Raw genomic sequence first — 22,727 nt, forward strand, 5'->3', positions numbered from 1 at the left:
GGTGTTCAACTCCTGATCATAAAGTTGAGTTCAATTCCTGGATTGGGTAGTGGATTGTGTCCTTGAACAGTGCACTTCATTTCATGTTGCTCCAACCAGGCACTGGTGCAGCCCTCCCTCTCCCTCCAGTTGTCATATTCAGGGTGTTCCACTGGATTGTGACAGGGAGATTGTGTCTATGCCTGCTTGCACAGGCACCTAAAACAATTAGTGATAACATAGTACATATGACAAAGTCATACTCACTCGTAAACGTTAATTGTACTTTTTTAAAATTTCTATTACACTAAACAAGGTTGAAAATGTTCAAAATGTTAACTGGAAGACTCCATATGAGACACAAATGTTTAAGGCAAGTAGATGCAAAGAAATTATTCCCGATTAAGAAATGAATGAGAGAAAACATTGCAAAATGAGTCTCTGATTGGCACGAAAACAAAGTTTTCATATCTTGCAGATCTATATTTTCACAATATTCAATGTGCTGGAAATTAAAAAAATTTGAAGTTGGTTTTCCTTTTATTTGAAGAAAAATACATCTTACATATTCCTCTATGAATGAAATTGTTTTGTTTTATTTCTTTTTTAAAAATTGTCTTTAGGAAGAAAGTATTTAGACTAGAATGGATGTTTTAATATACAGATATGTGTTCCATAGGCATAACAACACATTGGTCAGAAAATGACTTAGAGTACATTCTAGTTGATACCTAAATATGGATGTTGGTTCATATATAAGTGAATCTTGAATATTTTTTGTGGGGGATGGCTTTATTCTTCATTTAGTTTTAATCGTTTAGTGGACTAATTGAAATTCTTTAAGTTTATGGAACACCAGTAGATGCATAGTTGTTTGCAAATGATTTAACCCAAATGACAGCTAAACCCCCTCATTACTCTACATAATGCTCTCCAAATCTTCAAACAAATACTGCATAACGACTAATAATAATGTTATTAGTATCTGAAAATTATTTGCTGTTTCTGAAAGCTCATTCAAAATTTGTTAGTGTCCATTAAGTCTTTTATCTTTTACTTGTTCCAGTCATTGGACTGTGGTTATACTAGGGCACAACCTTGATTGGGTTTACTCTGGTACTTATTCTATCATTTTTTTTTGGTAAGTTACCAGGCTAAGTTAACATTACCCAAAATTGATTGTCAAGGGGGGAGTGGGGAGAGACAAACCCTAAAACACACACACACATGTCTGTGTATATATATATATATATTATAAAATATACTACGGGCTTTCACACATTTTCTGCCTATCAAATTCACTCACAAGGCATTGGTCATCCCAGGTTTGTAGAAGACACTTTCCCAAAGTGCTGTAAATTTTCTTTTTGTGGCTTAATAACTCTAATCTACTTCAGTGTTAATTTCTGTTAATTCAAACATCCGGTATCAATTGTAATCATGAAAAGATTGGATTAACATATTGATTCTTGTAAGAACTGTCTTAACCTCCTCCCCTCTCTCATTTATGTTCTTACCAAACTCAAGTTAACATGGTTTATCTTCAGTTTGAATTTCTTAATTTAATGTTTAGTGAAAGAAACACAGACAGGTAGGGAGTTCTAGAAAGATACAGTTTTAGATATGATGGATGAAGTAAATTGCATAGTACATTCTTAGTGATGTTGATAGTAAAAAACAAACACAATGTATTAAATGGATTTTTGTGTTAGTTACTGTTGCACGATGAATCAATTATTTGAATTAGCATTTTTGTCTTCAATACTGAATGTTGATGTCATATTACCAGAAATATGCAAGGAAAAGCCTTAATGTGTCAGACTTATCAGAACTGAAGTTTTCTATGTGTCTTTAGGTTGTAAATGTGATTGGTTGTGCTGAATAGTAATCAGGTTGTGATGCTTGAAATGTATACAGACTGAAAGTCTTAGCTAGCTAGTATTTATTAATAATGAAGCTGATAAGTGAATTGTCTTGTTATGCAAAGAAACTATGGTTACTACAGTTCAGTTGTATCCAGGAAGTTTTCCAAGTTATTTTTTCATGTGTTACATATACTTGTAAGGTGTCAAGGACGAAATGGTTAAATGATCTACATGTTCTTTACTTATTGAAAACACTAATGCTGTGACATACATCATATAAATGTAATACGCATATGGTAACACTTTTAAAGATCGATGGTATACTTCTCATCTTCATCTCTATCATTTGATTAGTCTTAAAAGGTTCCTTTTCAGCTAATTTTAAACAACAATATGTGAATGGCAGCATATAGATTTCATAATTACAAGTTTCATAATTGCTGTTCATGATGTCATGGCAAGTTTCATTACATTCTGTCCAAGTGAATCACCTTTTTCTTCTTAAGGTGGTGAACCAGAAGAATCGTTAGCATAACGGGGAAAAATGCTTAGTGACAGTTTGTCTGTCTTTATGTTCTGAGTTCAAATTCCACCAAGGTTGACATTGTCTTTCATCCTTTCAGGGCTGGTAAAATAAGTAGCAGTTGAGTGCTGAGGTCAATGTAATTGACTTATTCCTTTCCCCAAAAATTTCTGGTCTTGTGCCAAAATTTGAAACCATTATTATTATTATTATTATTATTATTATTAAGGTGGTGAGCTGGCAGAACCATTGGCCTACCAGCCAAAATGCTTAGCAGCATTTCATTTGTCTTTATGTTTTGAGTTCAAATTCCACTGAGGCTAATTTTGCCTGTCTTTGTTTCAGAGTCGATGAAATAAGTACCAGTTGGACATTGGAGTCGATTTAATTATCTTCCCTCTCTCCTCAAAAGCTATTGGCCCTGTGTCAAAATTTGAAACCATTATTATGGTTATTATTGGGCTTGGCAGAAATATTAGAGCGTTAGACATATACTTTGTGATATCTGGATGTGGCCCTTTATATTCTGAGGTAAAATCTTGCCTTACATATCTCCAAAGTTGATAATAAAATAAAAGCACCAGCCAACTAATGAAGTTGTTAGTGATTAACCCCTACCCCACTATTTCAGGCCCTGTGCCTATGTTAAAACCAGTTGTTATTAAAGTAGCGAGCTGACAGAATCGTTAGCATGCTGGGCAAAATGCTTAATGGCATTTTATCCACCTTTACGTTTTGAGTTCAAATTCCACTGAGGTCAACTTTGCTTTTCATTCTTTGGGAGTCAATAAATTGCCAGTGAAACACTGGGGTTGATGTAATTGACTAGTCGGTCTCCCCCCCCCCCCCCACCAAAAAAAAGGATCTCAGGCTTTGTGCCTTTAGTAGAGAGGATCATTATTATTATTATTACAGTATTTCGCTTGTCACTACGTTCTAGGTTCAAGCTCTGCTGAGGTCTACTTTACCTTTCATCCTTTTGGGGTTGATAAAATAAGTACCAATTGAACAATGGGGTCGATATAATCGACTCCTCCCCTCTCCTAAAATTGCTGCCCTTGTAGCAAAATTTGAAATTATTATTATTTAGGCAGCCAGCTGGCTGAACCATTAGCATGCTGGTTAAAATACTTCACAGTATTTTGTCTGTCTTTACTTTCTGAGTTCAAATCCCGTCAAGATTGACTTTGCCTTTCATCTTTCAGGGTTGATGTAATCCGCTATCCCCCTCCCCACAAATTTCCAGACCGTGTGCCTATTGTAGAAAGAATTATTATTTTTAGGTGCCAAGCTGGCTGAACCATTAGCTATGCTGGACAAAAGCCTAGTGGTATTTCGTCTGTCTTTACGTTCTGAGCTAAAATTCTGCTGAGGGTGACTGTGTCTCTTATCCTTTCAGTGTCAATAAAATAAGTCCTGGGATCAATATAATTGACTTCCCTCTGGCCCTGTGCCAAAATTCAAAACTATTATTATTATAATTAGAGCAGTGGAAAAATGCTTTGCATTATTTGTTCTGGCTTTTTGCATACTGAGTTCAAATCCTGATGGGGCCAACTTTGCTTTACCTTCTTTCGGGATTGATAAAATAAAGCACTAGTCAAGTACAAGGGTTGATGTTATCGACCCTAACCCTTCCTCTGAAAATTACTGGCCCTGTACCAAAATTAGAAATAGTTATTATTAAGGTGTTGGGCTGACAGAATCATTACTGTGTTATGTTCTGAGTTCAAATTTCACCTAGGTTGACTTTGCTTATCATCCTTTTGGGGTTGATAAAATAAGTACCAGCTAAGCACTGGGGTTGATGTAATAAACTAGTTCCCTCCTCCAAAATTTGAAACCATTATTAACTTCAAATTCCGCTTTTCATCCTTTCAGGGACAATAAGATAGGTACTAATCAAGTAATAGGGTCAATGTAATAATCTTGCTTCCTCCCACAAAACTTCAAGCCTTGTTTCTATAGTAGAAAGAGTATATTGTCTCAAGAAGGGGACTGTTATTTCAAGCCTCCCTAAATTAAGGACTAAAAATAATTATATGAGGTTAAGGTAGCAAGCTGGCAGAATCATTAGCACACTGGCTAAATGTTTAATGGCATTTTGTCCATCTTTATATTGTGAGTTCAAATTCTGTTGAGGTCATCTTTGCCTTTCATCCTTTTGAGGTCAATAAAATAACTACCAATTGAACACTGAATATAATTGACTTAATCCCTCCCACAAGCTTTCTGATCTTGTTACCAAATTTTGAAATCAATAATTACATGAGGTTAATTGTTCATTTGCATTATTAGTGGTAAAGGAGAAAACCAGAGTCGAAGTTTGTTCCAGTAATATATAAAGTGTGGCACTGGGGCTGGAACATTAGGAACGACGAAAAAAGAGGTGAATTTAGAAGTGTGTATATACATATATAAGTGGAATAGCTACCAACATTATCAGTAAAAAGAAAAAAAATAAGACACAGCTTAATGTTAAAAAGGATGTTTGAGTGTTGTTAAGTGAAAGATAGTCTTATCAAGTGAACAATGCTATTTTTATGTGACCTAGAATGACTGAAACAGTAGTTCACCTGTTAAGGATTTGAGAGCTTCTGTTTAGAGTTAAAATATTTTGTAGTTATGGAAAAGTATCCCTGCCTTGGTTGTGGTCTTGTTACATCGTTTTGTGTGTGTGGTTAAGAGTATCTGCGAAGTACAGCTTTGGCTATGTCTTTATGAAGATGTTTTTCATTTGAACAGCTGAATTTGTGATGTCAACTATTCCAGTTTTTTAAATTCTTTCTTTGCAGATGAATCTTTTATGCACATGTTGGAAGGAAAATAGGGCATTGTGTCTGCAAAGATTTGTGTCATGCAGTCAGAGACATAAACTATTACCTTAAGTTCACATTTGTATCAAAAAATAAATTAAAAATATATATTTAAAAAGCATAATATATACAAGAGGAATGACATTTTTAACATTAACAAAAAAAACCATATTGTTTTTTATTTAATGTTTTGCATCACTCCCCAAATATTTCTTCTACACACTGGTATATCTTTTACCATTTTGTTAGAGACCATTTCTTAGGAATGTTAAATTTCTGATCTGTTAATGTGAAATGAAAATACACTAATCTATATTTTAATTTAATCACTTTAGTTGAATCTATTCTTTGACCATAGTAAATTCTGTAACTCTTTTTTCTTATTTGCCTTTTCCATGGAAGTTCTTTTGGAATGGAATGCTGACTTCCATAAAAGAATAATTGGACATTTCTCATATTGTTAATATGAATAAAAAAAAATGTATGTGAGAAAGGAAGAAAATAATTATTAAATGCAGTAAAGTTTTGGAACAAAAATATGCTCAGATATGTGATTGCTATAAGCTTTGCTTCGCAGGCAACTGATTTTGAATTTTATTCTTAGATTTTGGAAAACTGTAATTTCCAGTTGATAATTTTCCTGAGATAATAGTCTGATATATATTGGATCACTCTTGATTTAACTATGGAATAACAATTAAAATAGTGGTTAATGCATAAAAGGTGGAGTTAAATAAAGACAGTTCTCTGCTTTATCAAAAAATATACCTCATTTTGTTAACCTTCATATGAAGGTTTTATCAAGAGCTTCCTTTGGAAATCAAAAAGGCTTTTTTTAAAAAAATTAAAACATTATAAAAGATGTACCAAAAGTTACTATCTTTTTAATGAACTAATAATTTTTAATCAATCTGAAAACCATGACAAAAATTTGTCATCGTTTTATGCCTATGTAATGGGGTTTTGTATTATTTTCTCATTTTAAACCTGTATAATGAATTTTAGATACCAGATTAGAAGTATGTAAATTATTTTACATAAAAAAGCCAATGTTTCTTAGCAACAACAAAACTTGAGCATGATCAACTCAGCTGTTATATCATCATCATCATCATCATCATCATTATTTTAATAACTTCTTTTCAATGCTTGCATGGGAAAACCAGGTGAAAGTATGTTGGAGCAGAGATTTCTAATGCCAGTCTGCACCTGTTTCCAACTGAGGTCATAATCTCCCAGTTTATCAAACGATAAACAGCCCAGACATTCTTTACATAGAAAACCGGAAACAAACAACTCTGTATGAATAAACTTTTTGTTTACAAAGATAATGCAACATGTTAAGAAGTCTTGACATTCTTTTGCTGTGAACTACATAGGATTTGTTTACAACCAGTGAAGATGGGAAGTATGAACTCGCATACTAAGTCACACATACATATATGCATACGCAAGTGTCTTCTACTTTGTATATAGCCTTGGGTCAACTTAAACCTTACGAGTGGGTATGGTGGAGAGAAATTGAAAGATGACCATCACATGTGTGTATATAAGTATACCCATGTGTGTGCTTGTGTCTCCTTGTTCTGACATTACGCGATAGTTGTAACTGAGTGTCTCTGTCATACATGTGGTGACACTCATTTCCAATCTGTAAAAACATGTCCAGACATGGGGAAATATTATCTTGTTTAGAAACAAGTGAGGGTTAGTAACAGGAAGGGCATCCAGCCATAGAAAATCTGCATCAATGAACTTCATTTGACCCATGCTAACATACAAAAGTGAACATTAAAACGATGATTATGATAATCATGAACTTCATTTCTTTGAGTCTGGCATCTAAATTCATTCTTAAATGATGAAATGAATATCTTAAACAGTTAAAATAAACACCCAACCTTTCAATGTATTGGCACAATATAATGACATTGTTTGTCATTTTTTTGAATGATTGATTGTTAAAATTATTAGATTATTAATTAAAACTTCAGTGGTTTTTAGCATATCCTATTAATAATCTTAAATGAAAAGAAACTTTCATGTATGAATGAGTGAACACGACTTAGACATTTAGAGTCCTCATTTATTCACATGGACTCTAAGGATGAACACCATAAAATTGTATCCCCTATCCACTTTAAAAAAATGTATTCCAAACCAAAGAAGGCTGTGACTGACAGAAAAATGGAAGAATTAAAATATAATTCAAAAAATATTTTACTTACATACATATATATATATATGTGTATATAATATACATACATACACACATATATATATATATATATATAAGAAAATGAGATGACAAAATAAATAATAATCTTATGAATTTTGTTAGCTTATAGCTATTTCTGCTATAAGATCCAGTGGAGTCATAGTTAGGTGCCTAAGTAACACCTTATAGCTTTATCAGAGCCTCAAATATGAAGTGCTATTTATTCCTTTGTCATCTCATTTTCCTATTACCACTCTGTACTTGACTAAGACATCACTGTGAAGCATATGTATATTGAGTTCTACACCTGGTTTATTAGTATCGCAATGTCTAAGTGAAATATATATATATATATATATATGTATATACACATATATACACACACACACTCATATGTATACACATACTGTATAATTTTGCCATGAAAGTGACATTTCAGATCAGGCATGCATCTTCAAGCAAAATAAATGATTCTTCCTGAGGCAGTAGTGAAATAAAGCAAGTGAGAACGTTCAGTTGAGAACACAATGCAATGATTCTGGCAATGGGATATAAAAATCACAGCTTGGAATCCACTGGATGATTGTGCTTCAGATATAACTATAACAAGAACAACAGCAACAACAATTTACACAAACTTTTTGAAGAAATTTTCTCATGTGACAATTCTTAAACAATAAAAGAAAAGAAAACATATAGTCTGTCACTATATATATAACATTATATAATCCTTATTAAAGCACGTTAAATTCAAAAGATTTATTTTGTCTGAGTTTTCTTTCCTTATCCATTTTTGTTACAATCTTTCTCTTGAAATACACTGCTTTGTTTCAATTAGTTTCGAAAATAATGAAGAACTTAGTAAACTGTTCTGTTTCAATTAATTTCAAAAAGGATGAATTTAGCGAGATATCTTGGTCTTTATTAAGCCAATGTTTGAAACAAATTAACTTGAGAATTTATAAGAAGGTTTTAATTTAGACCATTTTAACACTTCTGTGACCATGTTTCTGTAGAAATACACTACTTTTGTTTCAGTTAAATTTGGAAATGATGTAGAATTTAGTAAAATATCTTGATCCTTATTAAACTGGTGTTTGGAACATAAATTAGCATCAAATATTGAATGAAGGTTTTAATTTAGATCTCTTTAAAATGGGAATTTTGTGTGATAGAACTTGGGTGGGTTGGTATCAAAAGAGCCAAAACAAAACTGGAAGTTTGTATCAAACAGGTGTAGCTTCATGCAGGATGGTTTTAAAAGAGCTAATGGTCAGAATCTTTAATTGTTAAAATTTCTGATATGCCAAAATAAATAAATTAATAAAAATGATTGAAATTAATGTTTCTGTAAGTTTGTATTGTCAATTAATGCTTAACCCTTTTGACACCATATTTTCTGAATTGTTGGAATTGGTTTTTATTCATCATTGTTGCAGATTCGAAACTGAATTACCAAGAGTTATAGCAAAGCCATAACTGTTTCATGTGATTGGCTGATTAACTGACCAATCAGCATTGAGCCGTCATGTGATGCAACCTTCTAGAACCTTCCAGATTCTGCAAATGGGGCTTATAAATAGGTGAATTTTTGTGCTAAAACTTCAGAATGTTGGAGGCCGCCACTATGAAAACAACATTCTCATTTTTGTTTTTCAACCAGAGCAGAAATGGCATGCCAATAGTTGTCTTAACAACTGCTTATTCAACTGAGAAGTTGGCAGCTACAGATTTGCTGTCTTGAATTTAACATGATATTTCTCCAATTGTGAGTGTAGTCATGGAGTTGCACTAACTAGCTATTTTGTCATAACTGCAATTATAAATTATTGTTTGTATTCATCATTTAAAGACCAAAATGAAAAATTCTATGTGCAATGAATAAAACTTCTGTTAATTGTACAAAAGTTGTTGTTCGTTATTTATACACAACTAATAAACCCAACCTGGAACCGTGTAATTGAGAAGCAAACTTCTTACCACAGGGCCACACCTGCGCTTATATATCATCAACATCATCATCGTTTAACGTCCGCTTCCCTCCCTAGCATGGGTTGGACGATTTGACTGAGGACTGGCAAACCAGATGGCTGCACCATGCTCCAGTCTGATCTGGCAGTTTCTACAGCTGGATGCCCTTCCTAATGCCAACCACTCTGAGAGTGTAGTGGGTGCTTTTACGTGCTACCGGCACGAGGGCCGGTCAGGTGGTACTGGCAACGAATCGTCAGTAAATCATAAATTCGAAAGAGAAGCACATTCTAAATTATAGAATAGAATAACTACGTAACGATAGTTATGGCCGGTCTATGGGGTTACCCAAGGTTTCACGTCCATAAAGGCCTTAGCTTCACAGCGTTTCTTTAGACCACTATTGCCGGTGGTCTATAACCTGTCTCAAATTATATATAAAGGGCTTCCGCACAATTTTCGTCTATCAAATCCACTCACAAAGCATTGGCTGACCCACGGCCATAGTAGAAAAACACTTGCTCAAGGTGCCGTACATTGAGACTGAACTCGAAACTACGTGGTTGCGAACTATTTAGCCATGCTCGCGCCTATTTTGTCCGTATTTTAAATCTCTCCAAATCTCGCTATTGCCTACGTAATTCTTATTTTTCCACTTTCTTTCCTCCTATAAACAGTTTCTATGAATCATTGGTTTCAAAAACTAAATATTCGATATATTATTCCTTAATTAATTAGCGGTGAGTAATGATTTCAGGGATATTTAGCTGCTATTTGTCGGAGGTAGAGCGACCACGTAGGAAATTTCCTTGTTAACTCATAAGCAAGCATTACTAAATAAACGAATAAAGGGTTTCGATCCTCGCACGTATTTATATACACGCGTGCATATTTTATCCCATAGCAACCGTTGTCAGAGGCAACAACAACAATAACATTGAACGCATGTGTTTTTTTCCTAATCTGCAGAGTGGGTCAATCCCAAAGTATTGTATAATCACTGTAACATCAGACGGATAAAACAGCGCCGACTTTCAGTAGCCACATAAATCACAACATTACATAAAGTAAGAATATTATCATTAGTTTTATTTCTATTTTTCATTTATTTTTGCAGTTCATGACAGGTTTCCTTTCAACTCAGGGTTAAAAACACAACCAGTGAACTTGTTAACGTCAGGAACAGTCTATCTTTCTATCTCTGCACCCTTTCTGTTTATATGTATATGCGTTTTTGTGAGAATTTGCTTGCACATTCGGACATGTGCCTGATACATACATACATACATACATACATATGTACGGACATACATACATACGTACAAATAGGTATGGTGAGGTAAACAAAAACAAAATAGAACTTAAAATATGAGTACATGTATATTTTTGTGGCGGAGGTAAAGAATACGCACACCACCCGTTTTCGACGTAACCCTAACCCTAAACTCCGAAAACGGATGATGTGCGTATTCTTTACCTTCACCATTTTTGTTAATATTTAGCAGAAGCAACAGAGTGACTCAAAGTCTGAGAGTTTCGTGCGTTAGCGCTTATCAATAATAGTGTCAACGCACTAAATTCTTATTAAGTGCCAACACACGAAACTCTCGGACCTTGAGTCACTCTGTTGCTTCTGCTAAATATTAATAAGAATACACACACACACACACACACACGAATGTATGTATCTATCAAGCACATACCGGAGCAAATTCTCAAGGTAATACAATAAATTTACAACAAAAGCTAGTGTGATTATGAAAGACAATATATAAAAAACATTTGAACCGTTGAGTTCAATCCCACTTGACGGCACCTTGGGCAAGTATTTTTTTCTATAGTCTTGGACTGACTAATGCCTGTATGGAAGCCCATCATACATATGTGTGTGTGTGTCTTTTCGTGTGTTCCCCAACCCTGCGTCTGACATCCAATATTGATTATGTCCTCGTAACTTAACGGTTTGGCAAAAGACACCAATAGAATAAGTTCCAGATTAAAAAAATAAGTACTGGGGGAGCTTCGTTCAACTACACTCTTCCAGAGTTCAATGACTAAATCAATATATATATATATTGGGGCATCCCATAAATAATGCAGTTTTTACAATTGCATGAACTAAAAGTTGGAGGGGGATGGGATAAACTACCTGCATCAACTTGCTATAAAAGCAGGTAGTAATTTTAACTTCTGCTTATTCTTAGTGCAAGTTTTGAAGAGTGCAGTTCGATTTTAACTGTTATTTTTTTAAAGCTATAATGAAGGTTAAAAAGGAGTATATTTGGCATATTTTGCTTTATGAGTTCAATAAAGGCAACAAGTGTGAGGAATATTAATGCAGTATATGGGGGCTGGACAAGAAGCATAAGCCAGTGCCAATGGTGGTTCCAGAAATTCTGAGCTGGAAACTACAGCCTTGAAAATGAGACTCATACAGGAAAATTATTTATGGGATGACCGAATATATATATACTGCATTCTGGCACTCCATCGATTATGAAGACGGGCCTTCCAATTGACTCTGTCAATAGAATAGCCTGCTCATGAAATTAATGTGTAAGTGGCTGAGCACTCCACAGACACACATACCCTTAACGTAGTTCTCGAGGAGATTTAGCATGACACAAAATGTGACCAGTTTGGTCCTTTGAAATACATTTTTGCCAGCTGAGTGGACAGGAATGAAGTGAAATAAAGTGCCTTGCCAGGAATTGAACTCATGACTTTCTGATCATGAACCAAATACCCTTAACCACTAAGCCATGTACCATCATACATGCACACACAGACACATGTATATAAATACATGTGTACATACATACATATTATGTTAAATTTCTTGTTTTATTTGGTTTTTGAAAACTAATTAGATATTTTTTCAGTAATTCATACTCTCTTCTTTGCTACATGTTTCATTTTTCAGTCAGTTTTTTTTTTTATAAATCTTCAGTATGGTAAAAAAGGGAAAGAAAGAAGACAAGCTTCTAGCTGAAGATGTTGTAAGTTGATATTCATTTTTAATTTGTGCATATCACTAACTTTTAACTTTTCTATCCAACATATCTCTTTCCTAAAATCATAAATTACTTTTTTTCTATATTCATTGCTTTTTAATAATCTTACTTCCCTATGAAAATATATTTACAACTAAATTTACTTTGAACAAAATCCTTAAAGACTCATATTTTTTTCAATAAAAATTTATTACTGTATTACAAATTCATTATTTGTGGAAGCAAGACAGCATTTGCATGGAGCTTTGGTGGTGGTGGTGGTGGGTCATTTGAACATTTTAAATCTCACCCCTTTCTGTTTACATATGTGGAGTTCAAATGGGGAAATAATTAATTTGTGACAAATTATTGTTTCAGTTTGACCCAATATTGATTGAAAGTAGGCAAGCTGGTACAGCTGTTCTGATGCTTGCCAGTTCTGAAGCTGATGTACAGGCACATGCTTGTGAAGCTATCTATAAGTTTGTTGTTAAAAGTAAGTAGTTTGTTTGTTTGTAAAGTATGTTTTTTTTTTTTTTTTTTGTGCGTGTGCAAGATTGAGGGGGTGATATGTAATGTTTTGTTTAGGGACCATCTTATTTTTGGGGGAGGGAGAGATCTGAGAACAGGGATCTCAGAAATATGATACATGTGTGTTACACTGAAAGAGACTGTACTGAGAACTCCATCGACCAAGGTTAGTATGGTGAAACAGACATTAAGATAGTGGTGGGTATGGTGGTGATGGTTGTGCAGATGGTGGAAGTGATGGTAATAATGGCAGTAATGGTTGATTATACCATTGGTGGTGATTATACCATTGGTGGTGATTATACCATTGGTGGTGATTATACCATTGGTGGTGATTATACCATTGGTGGTATAATGATTATACCATTGGTGGTGATTATACCATTGGTGGTGATTATACCATTGGTGGTGATTATACCATTGGTGGTGATTATACCATTGGTGGTATAATGATTGTACCATTGGTGGTGATTATACCATTGGTGGTGATTATACCATTGGTGGTGATTATACCATTGGTGGTGGTGATGGTCTACACACACACATTGAACAAGAGGAGACGATGCAAGTTTGAGGGAATTCGAGGGAACATGACAAACTCTCTAGTACTGATGCCATGATAAAATGCACCCAGAACATTTTGTAAAGTATTTGGTGTTAGGAAGGGCAAACATTTAGGACATATGAGCAAAATATGGTTTCCTGATCTCTCTAGTGGGGCAGTGACTTTCAGTAGAAACTAACGTAGGCTATGATGAGCCATCTATCTCATGCGAGCATGAGAAGTGGATGTAAAATCATGATGATGCCAATGATGGTGATGATTATGATGATGATGATGATAGTGATGGAAGAGGTAGTGATGGTGGTGATGGTGGTGGTCGTGGTGGCAGCTGCAGCGGCAGCAGCAGTGATGACAGTATTTGCTACCGAAAATGTTTGATTAATTCTCTAATACTCATGATGTAGTGTCAGCTTCATTTGTCTATTTCCTGATTGTTGTTAACTGTCTAATACGTATGCATTTCTTTTTCTGTTTTTCTGTTTTTAGATGATGAAAACAAAAAAACGCTGTTAGATCTGAATGCTTGTGAACCACTTTTGGAATTGATGAAAAATGAAGACAGAATTGTTCACCGAAATGCCTTGGCAGCACTGGCTACAATGTGTGCACATCGTATGTTTATTTGACCTTTACCGATTTATTACCATATTTCCTTTGAAAAAGACTACCTTTGTTTCAAATGATTTACCCACTGTAGACTGATTAGCATTAAGAAGGGCATCCAACCATAAAAACAATGGCCAAAACTGACATTGGAGCTTGACATAGTCCTGTGGCTCATTGGATCCTGTCAAACTAGCAAACCCATTATTTACATTATTTACATTGGATGGATATGTGTGCTCATCTTGTTTGTTGTTACCACAACATTTCAGCTGATTTATTCTCCAGCCTTCGTAAGGTGTCCTGGTAGAATTTTGAACCCAACGTTGGGTTCTCATTCCTAAGGTATTTTTTTGCTGATATTATTATTATTATTATTATTATTATTATTATTATTATTATTATTATTATTTATTCAAGACACTGTCTGGAATTGAACTTGGAATCTTGGGCTTGTTAGCTATTGGGCTTCTTAACCATTATGCTATCGCATGCAGGCTACTAGCCCCAAGATTCTGAGTTCAATTCCAGGCAGTGCTTTGAATAAATAATAATAATAATAATAATAATAATAATAATAATAATAATAATAATAATAGCAGCAGCAGCAGCAGCAGCAGCGGCAGCAGCAGCAAGAAAATGCCTTAGGAATGAGAACCCAGGGTTGGGTTCAAAATTCTACCAGGACACCTGATGAAGGCTAGAGAGTAAATAAGCTGAAACCTTGTGTTAACAACAAACAAGATGAGGACACAGTGATGGCAAGAGGTAGTGAGAGAGAGATAGAGAGTGAGAAAGAGAGGAGAGAGAGAAGGAGAGAAAGAGAGGAGAGAGAGATTTTAAAAATATTTACAGTGGAAATGTAAAAAAATACATGATATTTTAAATTTCTGTTTCAAATTTTAAAGTGTATTCCCTTATACAGCTGATGTTCGTAAAGTATTGAGAAAAAGGAAAGACTGTGTACCAACTTTCATTTCACTTCTTCAGTCTGAAGGTAATAAAGTAGTTTCGATATATTATCATACATTTATTTTGTTGCACTGCCATAATCAGTTTTCTTTTGCCAACACTGTATCTTATAGCATATTAAAGATTGATATTTTTTTGATACTGTTTATTGAACATAACAAAACCATAACAAAGCCAGTGACTATTACACCACTATTACTCAGCAACCAAATTCCTACATGTAAGTCCCAGATATTATATATATATATATTATATATAAGCTGGTATATATATATATATATATATATATACCAGCTTAAAAGCCGCACCCCATGGTGGTGGTGGTGGTGGTGTGTGTGTCCAACCATAGAAAATCTGCTTCAATGAAAGCATGGAGAAGTAGACATTAAAATGATGATGATGATGATGATGATGATAAGAATATTTTATTTAGAAAATAAACTAAAGTCATATTTATATCATCTTTTCATCTGCAGAAGAAACTGTTGTGTTAGAATTTGCATCTTTGGGTTTGAATTATTTATCAACGGAATATGTGAGCAAAGTAGAAATATTGAATTCTCAAGCTTTTGAACCTTTAATACATTGTCTTAGCCATCATGATCCTGATGTCCAAAAGAATTCTATTGAGGCTATATCCCAGTTGGTATTGGTAAGTAAAACATTATGTATAGATCCTAAATCAATAACAATGAAAGTCTATCCATCCTTGAATCATTAAGCATTATTTGTACTTAAGTATGACTGTGAAGTTCACCTATTAAAGACCATCTGGGTGGCATCGTTGGAAAGCTAAAACTAAACAAAGTGCATTGTGACCAGTGATGTATAACAACATCTGATAGTCTGGTTGATCACATGATCACTTAGCTACTTAAGACAACTGCACAATAAATAACTTTGTCTGTGTGCTAATCATTTTGAACAATGGGATTGTAGATGAAATTGATGTTTGTTTCATCTGAGAGGTACAGGATTTATATATGTCATTCACATCTTTTCACTTGTTCATCAAAGTGCTTCAGGTCTATTTAGGCAGATTTAACAACAAATACATAAAGGATTGAGCTAACAATGTGTTCAATGTTATTCTTCCTTAGGACTTTAATTTGTGGTATTTACTGACCCATTTTCTCATACTTTTACTCACCTTTTTGCCCTTGTCTCAAAACGTTAAGTTGCCCCCTCAGGGTTCATAGTTTTGTGGACTATATGATGGCCTCACTAGTGCTGGTGACATGAAAATAGCACCTAGTACACACTGTAAAGTGGTTGCCATTAGGAAGGGCATCCATCTGTAAAAAACATACCAGGGCAAACACTGGAGCATAATGTAGACTTTGGGACTACCAGACCCTGTCAAACCATCCAACCCATACCAGTATGGAACTCGGACATTAAATGATGATGATGATGATGATGATGTAATATTTAATGGTTTGAAATATTGTCTTGTAGAATTACCAATGTCAGCGAGTGATGAAGGACTTGAATGGATTTCCTCCAGTTCTTGAACTTTTGAAATCAGAATATGCTATAATACAGCGCCTAGCTCTATTGGTTTTAGAGAGATGTTCCCATGATGGTGAGTGACAGTCGGTGTTAAAATCCTTCATATTGAACTCTTTTATTCAGAAATCTGGAAAAAACAACAACAAAAAAATTTATTTTGTTATTAGTTTGGTGACCCCTGGTATAGAGAGATAGGGAGAGAGATACAGCAAGAGAGATACAGAGAGAGAGAGATACAGAGAGAGAGTTAAAATAAGTGTAGGCTTTGTGGCATGTAATGAGTGAAAAAGTGCTACACACACACATGTATACACACATGTGCACACACATTTGTGTGTATATCCCCCCTCCATACACACACACACACCTACAGTTCAATGATCTAAACAAATAAAATAATAATAATATGCAAAATTAATCTTAAGTCCAACATTATGTTCAGTTTAATATTTCTATTCATGTGAAAGAGAGACTTGCTGGTATGAGCTTTTGTTGATAATTTTTTCAAAAGAAACTACTTAAAGAATGAAGAATGTAAAGAATGACTTGTTTTAGGAAAGATATTCTCTATGTAATTCCATAGAGATCAATTGATAACATGTCTGGTACATAAACCTGGGAGATTAGTTAAGCAGAATTAATATAGAAAAATAGTTAGAAATGTCTAACCCTTTTGTTACCATATTGCTGTTGAAATAAGCTGCCTTTGTTTTGATTAGTTTTGAAAATAATTAAGAATTTAATGAAATAACTTCATTATTATTAAACTGGTATTTTGGAACATAAATTAACATGAAATTTTGATGAAAGATTTAAAATTTTTAATTTAGATCACTTCAAACATAAATTTTGTAACAGAACCAGGAGCAGTGGAAAAAGTATTGGCATAAAAAAAAATTCGTTCAATTTCCTAAAATTTTACATTTTTATTTTCCAGTTGAAAATCGTGTTATTTTGAGGGAACTGGATATTGTAAATAAGATGATATACTTAATTGGTCATCCAGATTGGCTTGACCTCCACATTATGGCTGTAATGGTCTTATCAAACATGATGGAAGATATTGAAACAGTCGAAGTGAGTCATATAAAAAATATTTCAGTTTGAAACTTATTTTGTTGTGAAATCCTTACATCATTTTCCAAAAATTGCATTACTCCTACCTATATTTTACAGACAACCTCTTATCTCTCTTCTTCATATAAACATAAAATGATACAAAAATTGAATCAGAGAATGTATTCATTGATAATAATAATAATAATAATAATAATAATAATAATAAATAATGATGATGATGATGATTTTCCATGCTTGTATGGGTCAGATGGAATTTGTTGAGGCAGTTTTTCTATGGCTGAATGCCCTTTCTGTTACCAAGCCTCACCTGTTTCCAGACAAGGTAATATTTCCCCATGGTCTGACATGTTTTTCATGGAAGACTAGAATTGAGCTGTATCATTTGTATGAAGGTGATGCTTGGTTATGGACATCACATGATGTCAAGACATGAGTACATTACAGATACACACACACACTCACACACACACACACACACATACACCAACACACACACGCGCACATACACATACGTACATATAAACATATATACTTATATAAAAGGTTTCCTTTCAGTTTCTGTCTACCAAATTCACTCACAAGGCTTTAGTTAGCCTAGAGCTAAAGTATCAGGCACTTGCTCAAGGTGCCATGCAATGGGACTGAACCCGAGACCACATGGTTGAGAAACAAGTTTTTTAACCACAGATAAATCTTTCACCCTTTAATTACTAATTATAATTCTTTTTAATGAAAACTATAAAATTGAAGCCAAATACGATCAACTAAATTTTTATATTATTATTTTTGTTTTATGTGTAAAAATAAAATTATTTTTGGTTTCAGACATTCAAAGAAGGACTTGGACTACGAAAACTTATTGCTCTAATTACAGATCAAACCCCACCTGAAGAAGAAGTACAACCAAAGAAAGGGGAAAAAAAGTCATCTAAATCAGGGAAAAAGGGTAAAGAAGGTAAATAGTTTTATCATTTTTTTAAATACAATTATTCTATATTTTATTCTTGGCTGCATATTGCAGTAGCACATTTAGTTCATTGTGAAGGCATGTGGCTTAGTGGTTAGCGTATTTGGATCACGATCATAAGGTTGTGAGATCGATTCTCAGTGGTGCGTTGTGTCCTCGAGAAAGGCACTTTATTTCACATTTCTCTTAGCTTTACTACTGTATTTCTCTTGATGAAAGTATAGACTTTGCTGTGTGGAGGTACAGGTATAGCTGCATGGTTAAGAAGTCTGCATCCCAACCACATGGTTTCAGGTTCAGTCCTACTGAACATCAAAGATTCTCAAACTTTTTGAGCCACCGCCCCGCCCTCATAGCCACATAATACCCTCAGCACCCTCACACCTATTTTTATGTATAAATAAATATTTTATATTTTACTAATTTATATGTACTACAAATCATTTGATATTTAATATAACATATAATTTGAATACTATGATAATATTATAATAAATTCATAGCATCCCTCAATCCACTGCCTTCCAATGCCCCCTTTTTCTCTACTGCACCCCACCACCGCCCCTTTAGGCACCAGCGCCCACCTGGCCCGTCTCAACGCCCACTGGGGGGACGGTAGTGCCCACTTTGAGAACCTGAGCTGTACATAGTCATTTCATAACAATATAACATGAACACATGCACATAGAGAACATTTTCTCCATATTCATTCCACCGTACACACATAGCACATATTCTTTCTGCAATAATATAACATACGCACATGTGCACACACAGTGTATATAATTTAACACATACATACGTACCAATACACAGCAGACACTCTACACATTCACTCCACAATATAACACAATTACACACATGTACACACAGAGTATGTCATCATCATCATTTAACATCTATTTTTCATGCTGGCATGGGTTGTACAGTATGATAGGGGATGGTCAGCTGGGGAGCTGCACCAGGCTCCATTTGTCTGTTTTGGCATGATTTCTATAGCTGGATGCTCTTCCCAACATGAACCATTCACTCCACATTAATATAGTATAGCATTCACACACTCACATGCATACATACACTCACACTCGCATGTACTCCCCTCCCCCCACAGCTCATATTCTATGCAATCACTATTCTATAAACCCAACACAACAACAGATAGTGGTTTAATGTCCAGGAAAGGAAGGATTGGATATCATTATATCATTTTAATTTATTTTTCAACTTTCTATACATTTCTTTTGCAATGTTTTATATTTGATATAGTGAAATCTGTGAAAGAAGAAGAAGTTACAAGTCCAGCTGTTGATACAGTTTTTCCTCTTTTGCCTGATGTTAAATGTGCTGCTACTAAGGCAATTGGCAGGGCTGCTAGAAATGGTAATTTCTCTTTTTTTTATACTTTGCATGAACTTATATAATGCCTTTTGAAAAGGTTCAGGTTATAGTATTAGTTGCAATATAATATCTATTCTTTTTGCACAACACAGCATTAATCCTTCCAAAGGGTTCATGAAATTAATCACCAGTCATGTACAGGTGTGCACGTATGCATGGAGGTGTGTTTGTGTCTCCTTGTCTTAAGAGCACAATCTGTCATACACATGGCATGCTTCATTTCCTATCTTCTGTGAAATATGTCTGGCCTTGGGGAAAGTATTACCTTTCTTAGAAACAGGAGAGGGTTGGTGATAAGAAAGGCATACTGCCATAGAAAATCTACCATATTGAATTCCATCAGACCCATGTAAGTGGACATAAAAATGATGATGATATTTATGATCTCTAAGTTCATCTCCACTTCAAAGTGGGACAATATTGCTGTCCAATGGAAAAGAAAAAAACCCCAAAAGGCAATGTTTGAGGGTTGATTGATACATGGCACCGGTGTCACTGCAAGTGTGGCAATCACAACTGAAAGGGCCAGAACATATACAGCAACACATCTCAATCTAATCTCAAGCAGTTGTGCCAGTCCACTGCACTAGATTGGTACTTTTTATATTGACCCTGAAAAGATGGAAGGCAAAGTTAACCATGGTGGAATTTGAACTCTGGGCATTACAGAGTTGGAACAAATGCTCTGAGGCATTTTATCCAACTTTCTAATGATGCTGCTTATTCACCTCCTGAAACTCTTTTGTTACTGTATTCCTCTTGAATTACACCCTCTTTATTTAAATTAGTGTAAAAACTCAATGAAGAATTTACAAAAGTAACTTTGTCATAATTAACCTGATATTTGAAGCATAAATTAACATGAAATTTTAATGAGAAATTTTAATTTAGACCACTTTAAGACTTCTCATAGAGACCCACAGGAAATCACCCCTGGTTTTATGTTAAAAACATCCTGTTTTAAAATGGTCTAAATTAAGACCTCCAATCAAAATTTCCTTTAATTTATGTTCCTGACATTAGTTTAATAAATACAAAGTTATTTTACTAAATTCTTCTGTATTTCAAAATTTTATTGATACAAAGTAGTGCATTTCAACAGAAATATAGCAACAAAAGAGTTAAACAAGAAATTTGTACTAGAGAATCATAAGTGGTCTCAGGGAGGTTGGTATCGAAAGGCTAATTCATTTTGTGAAGAAATTATAATATAAGTTGTTTGAATGATCATTTCTTCATTCACAATTTCTTTTTTATTTGTAGCCGAGAGTCGTAGAATATTACATGAACTAGAAGTAGAGAAAATGTTGATTACTCTGTTGTCTCATGAAAACTCTTCTATTCAGGCAGCTGCTGCTAACACATTAGCTGTCATGTGTGAAAATTTAACTTGTCGTCAGGCAGTGTTAGATGGGGGTAAGTAATTACACCTGTTAAGATAGTATTTCATCCTTCTTTAACCCTTTCAATTACAACCAACCAGAATCTGACTCATGTACTAGAATACAATATCTCTTATTGTAAACTGTTCATAATCATCATCATCAGCATCATCATTGTTATCACCACCACTGCTGCTGCTGCCACCACCACCATCATTGTCATCATCATCATCACCATCAACATTCTTATCATCATCATTTCCCCCAACCTACCGTCTTAACACCTACTTGAAACGGCCATAATGCCGTTTCAAGTGGTTCCTTTTAATCATTCAATGCAGGCATTACATCAGTTTGAAATAAACTGGTCTCCTCGGTTGTATAAGACCATATAGGTTGTCAACATACAGGATACGCCATTATATAATGGAGTATTCTGTGTGTTGGAAAACCTATATGGTCTTATGCAACTGAAGAGAGCAGTTTATTTCAGAATGATGTAATGCCTGCATTGATTGATTAAAAGGAGCCACTTGAAACGGCCGTAATACACTAATACCTGGACAACCTTCTTACTTATTTGCCATATATATATATATATATATATATATATATATATATATATATATATATATATATATATATATACTCTTTTACTCTTTTACTTGTTTCAGTCATTTGACTGCGGCCATGCTGGAGTACCGCCTTTAGTCGAATCAAATCGACCCCAGGACTTATTCTTTGTAAGCCTAGTACTTATTCTATCGGGTCACTTTTTGCCGAACCGCTAAGTTATGGGGACGTGAACACACCAGCATCGGTTGTCAAGCGATGCTGGGGGGGGGGGACAAAAACAGACACACAAACACATACATATATATACATATATATGACGGACTTCTTCCAGTTTCTGTCTACCAAATCCACTCACAAGGCTTTGGTCGGCCCGAGGCTATAGTAGAAGACACTTGCCCAAGGTGCCACGCAGTGGGACTGAACCAGGAACCATGTGGTTGGTAAGCAAGCTACTTACCACACAGCCACTCCTATATATATATATGTATGTATGTATGTATGTAATGATCTTATTGCATACAGTGCTCAAATGCACTACAACTCATCAGAAAATGTAACCAAAACTACATGATCAGTACATAAAATATGCACAGGAAGTGAACAGTGAATAAGACATCTAAAAAAAAAAAATCCAAAAGGGGAGGTGGCAAGGCATCAGAGTACCGTTGGCGAATTTCAAGAAGCATGGCAGTTATGAAGGATGTAATCTCTTGACAGCTAACAACTAATGCAGGTAGTTTATTCCATGCTTCAGCAATTCTGAGTGTGAAAAAATT

At 34.5% G+C, this 22,727-nt stretch overlaps 1 protein-coding gene across 2 annotated transcripts in view; it reads left to right on the plus strand.

The window, feature by feature from the left end:
- Positions 1-10,284: 10,284 nt before the first annotated feature.
- LOC106872666 (armadillo repeat-containing protein 3) overlaps positions 10,285-22,727 on the plus strand; it is a 28,327-nt gene continuing 15,884 nt past the window's right edge. Inside the window, exons 1-11 of one of the 2 annotated variants that reach the window (XM_014919729.3) lie at positions 10,285-10,439; positions 12,296-12,371; positions 12,744-12,861; positions 13,948-14,073; positions 14,990-15,061; positions 15,513-15,688; positions 16,495-16,621; positions 17,486-17,625; positions 18,454-18,583; positions 19,862-19,975; positions 21,257-21,409. In XM_014919729.3, coding sequence (XP_014775215.1) covers positions 12,324-12,371; positions 12,744-12,861; positions 13,948-14,073; positions 14,990-15,061; positions 15,513-15,688; positions 16,495-16,621; positions 17,486-17,625; positions 18,454-18,583; positions 19,862-19,975; positions 21,257-21,409 — 1,204 coding nt within the window. In that variant the 5' untranslated portion in view covers positions 10,285-10,439; positions 12,296-12,323. The remainder of the gene's footprint in view (positions 10,440-12,295; positions 12,372-12,743; positions 12,862-13,947; positions 14,074-14,989; positions 15,062-15,512; positions 15,689-16,494; positions 16,622-17,485; positions 17,626-18,453; positions 18,584-19,861; positions 19,976-21,256; positions 21,410-22,727) is intronic. The other variant, XM_014919731.3, reaches the window with a different exon arrangement.

Source organism: Octopus bimaculoides, chromosome 13 (genome assembly GCF_046866305.1).
Source record: "Octopus bimaculoides isolate indiv1 chromosome 13, ASM4686630v1, whole genome shotgun sequence".
Classification (NCBI taxonomy): Eukaryota; Metazoa; Mollusca; class Cephalopoda; order Octopoda; family Octopodidae; genus Octopus; species Octopus bimaculoides.